Below are 5,001 nucleotides of genomic sequence, written 5' to 3'. Positions count from 1 at the left end.
ACTGTGGTTACATGATACAGGTCACATTTATAAATGTTCGTTAATTGTACAGACATGAGTTATGCAGGACTCTCCTGAAGAGTTGGTGGGAGTCCTTAATTGAAGAAAATTAGGAATAGCACTACCCAGTGAGAAAAGAAACCACCTGATTAAAGGTGTTTAATCAGTGTGACTCAGATAGGAGGCTGTGAGAGCAAAGGTTAGAGGCAAGACCTGCAGCACACAGGTCCCTGCACCGGCAAAGCCCATCTCTCTCCTTTACAAAGGATTATGAAACACCAGCAATGCTCTAGGTCTTCCTTCTTCCTCCCTTCCTTCCTTCCTTCCTTCCTTCCTTCCTTCCTCCCTTCCTTCTTCCTTCCTTCCTTTCCCCCTTCCTTTCCTCCTTCCATCCCTATTTGAATCATTATACCCCTGTGTAGCCAATGATCTGGCTATATAGTCACTATGTAGCCACAAACTTGCAATTCTTCTGCCCCGGCAGCCTCCTGAATTCTGGATCCCAGGCGAGATTCATCTATAAATTTATCTAGAAGTCATCTTGGTGCAGCGATATTTTTTCATTCTTTCTTGGCATTGGTGATGCTGTAGTACTTGTTCAGTGATGCTGTTTGTAACTTATGCACTATTCCACATATTATAAATGTTTAGAAAAATCCTTGTAAGATACAGAGTACAAAGACAGATCCAAAACTTTGTCATTGATAAGACTTGAAAGAGTAGTAATTTGATTCCAATAAGTAAAACAAGTTTTCTTGTGGATTCAGCATGTGGGGGGGATCCTCTAAAAGACAAATGCCATGTGTTCCTCCTGCCGATATAAAAACACAATACTTCCTCATTGTTGCTAAATTCTAAAAAGAAAGAAAGCGTGCAAATGAGTCACCTATTTCCACATTCGGGGCTGAGAAGCCATATAAATTTCTCCAGCCCCTGTCAGGAAACATCAAAGTGGCTCTGAGAACAATTGCCTGTTGATGGCAACTATGCGGCTCACCCTGTTCTGCACTGTGTGTCTGCTGCCAGGCTGCCTGGCCCTGCCACTGTCCCAGGAAGCTGGAGATGTGAGCGCACATCAGTGGGAACAGGCTCAGGTACATGGTTCTCTCTCTGAGGAAGGGGGGCTTCTCTGGCCTTGCCACCAACATTCCACTTGTGGTTTTGAATGATTTGCCCTTCAGTGCTTGCATGGCAGTAAATATTCTTGGGCATAATGTTCCTGGTTACAACAGCAGTGCATGCTTTCCAAGCTGGCTTCCAAAGCCTTCCTGAACCCTGACTGAATGCCAGCTCCTTTATCTACTCTCTAGGAGGACTCCAGCATGTCATTTCATTTCTGACCTTAAATTTTCCAATTCAGAAACTGGAGAAGTAAACTAATGATATCACCAAGTGGAGGGATTATAGTATACTTAATACAGTATTGAAATCCCATCCATGTTCAGGAAATGCAAGTGTTATTGCTGTTTATTGCAACTTGCAATTATTTTCATGAACTGTACTGAGCTAGACGACTAAGAATGAGCCTCACAGTGAAGACGCCTATAGTCAGAAAGCACGGAGAAAAGCTGCAACATTCTTGCATGTGCGATAGAAGCTATAACGCCGTCTATGTTGTATCCCATGGGGTTAAACGAGCAGACCAATAACATGATGATAGCAGCTCACATGTGCAGTGGTTACAGACCATAGGAACACAGTATAGAGCGTGGCATCTGATCACCAGCGCTAGCCTGACTAGAACTCAGTCACCTTGACTCACGGTCTTGCTACCAAAATAGAGACAGGAACCAGGATAAGCTTTTCTAGCTCAGAAATCAGGTCTCTTCAAATAAGTTGTTGTTTATTAAAATTGGATAATGACTGATAAGCTTTAAGGATAAGAAAAATAGAGCTATACTTCACATTCAGTTTGACTTTTTTAAAGACTGATAAAGTAGATTCAACCACATGTAGCAATTTATAACTGGCTTCTACTGTACCAAATAGGATTTTTAGGAGTTTTTATCCAGTTTTCTCCAGGATGCTGTTACAAGGGTATTTAGGCCCTTTGCTTAGGACACAGATTGTCTAATAGAAGAAGTGTCATTATGTATTTGAGCCCAACCTGAGCTACACAATGAGTTCCAGGCTAGCCTGCACTACAGAGCAAGATTCGATCTCAAATCAAAACCAGTAGAAAAAAAAATTCAAATGTGTCATCCAGAGAGTGTCTCATTGAAGTCCACAGCTCCAAAAAGGGATACAATGTTTGTTTTTGGGTTTTTTTAAAATAATTTGTTCATGATTTTATGAGTGAATAATAAGAATTTGTTGTATTGAATGAAACACCATGGCAACAGGTAATCTTGTTGGTCAATTTGCTTTGGTAAAATGCATAGTCATGGGAGGTTTTCCAACAGATAGGCACTGCCAGATGCTCTAATGCTGACAGCAAATGAGTGAGCAGATGGTAAGCCATTCAACAATCTCCCCACTGCACACGCTTTTAGTCTATACACTGTTCCTAAGGAAACTTCCTTGGAAGTGGATTACAGACACTTGGGCAATCTCTGCCCGCTGCTTCACTCTCTAAGCCATGTGTCTTCATACAAAACAGAGGCATTGCTGGACAGTGGTGGTGCACACCTTTAATCCCAGCACTTGGGAGGCAGAGGCAGGCGAATCTCTGTGAGTTTAAGGCCATCCTGGTCTTCAGAGTGAGTTCCAGGAGAGCCAGGGCTTTACAAAGAAACCCTGTCTCAAAAAACAGAGGTATGAGTTCCATCCCTGCTTTACAGAGTTATAAGGCTTAATTGAAATAAATGTGGAGTATATGTGTGCCCGCCCCTAGGAAGGGTCTTTAATGCCTTTGTGACTCGCTGCCGTTGTCAATTGTCTTGTCGCTTCATGTTCTGGTTGGAGATCTGCCATCCCACTCCCAGACCCCAGGATACTTTCAGACAACCAGTTATGCTTGGGAAGATCTGGGGTTCTGTTTTATTCTGACACCTCCTAAATGAGCTATGCTAACAGCAGAATGGGCTGAGGGGAGAAAGCAGAAAGAGAAAAAGGGGACTACAGATAAGGAATTTCCAGACCAGGTCTGCTGCTGACTGGGTGTGTGAACCTGATCAAAGCTTATGGATGCTGTGAGCTATGGTCCCTTCCTGGACTGTTAAGTCAGACTAGTTAAACTAACAGTCATCTGACTTCTTCTCCTTATGGCAATGATAACAGCCACATGGCAGCAGCTCTTGCTCTCCCATGGATAGTGGACCTCACATCTTCCCATAGGGTTTATGATGCCCAAGGATCTTACTATGTGCTCAAACTTTCTCTCTCTCTCTCTCTCTCTCTCTCTCTCTCTCTCTCTCTCTCTCTCTGTTTCTCTCTCTCTCTCTCTCTCTCTCTCTCTCTCTCTCTCTGTCTCTCTCTCTCTCTCTATGTATAACTGTGTATGTATGTGTGAGTGTATATGTGTGGTTTTGTGTATATGTGTCTGTATGTATGTATGTGTATATGTGTATATGTATGTGTGTTTATATGTGTACATGTGTTTATGTTTGTATGTATATGTGAGACTGTGTATGAGCGTGTGTATGTATGAATGTGTGTATGTATGTGTGAGTGTGTAAGTGTGTGCATGTATGAGTATGTGCATGTGTATGTGTGTGCGTGTATGTGTATATATAGTGTATGCATGTGTGTATGTGTATGTATGTATGAGTACATAAGTGTGTGCATGTATGTGTATGTATAGTATATGCATGTATGCATGTATATTGTGTATTGTGTGTGTGCATGCTTGTATTTGTATGTCTGTATATATGTGAGTGTGTATGTGTTTGTATGTGTGTTTATGTGTGAGTGTGTGCATGTTTTGCATGTGTGTATATGAGTGTATTGTGAGTGCATACATGCTTGTGCATGTATATGTGTGTGTGTTTGTATGTGTGCCTGAGTGTCTGTGCTTCTGAGTGTCTGTGTGTCTATATATGTGTGTAGCCCATAGTTTGATATTGGGAGTCTTTAGAGATCCCTCTGTCTCTTCCTCCCTGGTATTGGAATTATAGAAGCACCCAATTTTTAACATAGGTTCTGGGAATCAAACTCAGGTTTTTAAGGTAAGCTCTTCTCTGACTGAGACATTTCTCCAACCCTTGTGCTTACTGAAGACACACTGACACTTCTAACTGCTTATATAAGACCAAGCTTTAGAAAGTGGGTGGTGTGTTTATCCTCCAGGTATGCAGTATGTTACATTCTTCTCCTTTTCTTATTCAACAGCATAATACTCCATCTCCCCTCACCAGTAAATACTTACTTTACTCCATAATTGCATAACAATTTTGTCTTCAAATCACTATCCACAGCAACAGCATGGATAAGAGATGCAGATTTTCAAATAAAAGATTTTTTTACTGTCTACCAGAATTATCTTAGGAAATTTTACCTTCATGACTCTAAAACAAAGAAGGCCACCAGTCTAGTGGACAAACTCAAGGAAATGCAGAAGTTCTTTGGCCTGCCCATGACTGGAAAGCTATCCCCCCGCATCATGGAAATAATGCAGAAACCTAGGTGTGGAGTGCCAGACGTTGCAGAATACTCACTAATGCCAAACAGCCCAAAATGGCATTCCAGAATCGTCACCTACAGGTGAGGCTCACTTTGGCTCATTCTGATGGAGTCAACAAAACCCTTTTCCTGAGAACTCAAACACTGAATTCTTGTGCCTTCAGAATCGTATCCTATACTTCAGACTTACCGCGATTTTTAGTGGATCAAATCGTGAAAAAAGCTCTCAGAATGTGGAGTATGCAGATCCCACTGAACTTCAAGAGGGTTAGTTGGGGGACTGCGGACATCGTAATTGGCTTCGCAAGAGGAGGTAAGAATGGCTCCTTCAGGCTAATCCTGTGTGCTGTTTATATTAGTGTTCTTTCAAAATTTAAGTTCTTTCATGAGCACTCAAGACGGGTTTTATTGGTGAAACATATGTTTAACATATGGGAGAGG

The 5,001-nt window shown here is 41.8% G+C and overlaps 1 protein-coding gene across 1 annotated transcript; it reads left to right on the top strand.

Annotated features, from left to right (window-relative positions):
* Positions 1 to 947: 947 nt before the first annotated feature.
* Positions 948 to 4,873, top strand: Mmp7 (matrix metallopeptidase 7; the record flags this gene model as incomplete). Its single annotated transcript, XM_028784068.1, has 3 exons — positions 948 to 1,094; positions 4,415 to 4,641; positions 4,725 to 4,873. Coding segments are annotated over exons 1-3 (493 nt in total), but the record flags the coding sequence as incomplete, so codon positions are not given.
* Positions 4,874 to 5,001: the final 128 nt, after the last annotated feature.

This window comes from Grammomys surdaster, unplaced genomic scaffold (assembly GCF_004785775.1).
Source record: "Grammomys surdaster isolate TR1022 unplaced genomic scaffold, NIH_TR_1.0 110795, whole genome shotgun sequence".
Lineage (NCBI taxonomy): Eukaryota > Metazoa > Chordata > Mammalia > Rodentia > Muridae > Grammomys > Grammomys surdaster.
Note: the sequence above shows the minus strand (reverse complement) of the source record. Positions and strands in the feature narration are given on the sequence as shown.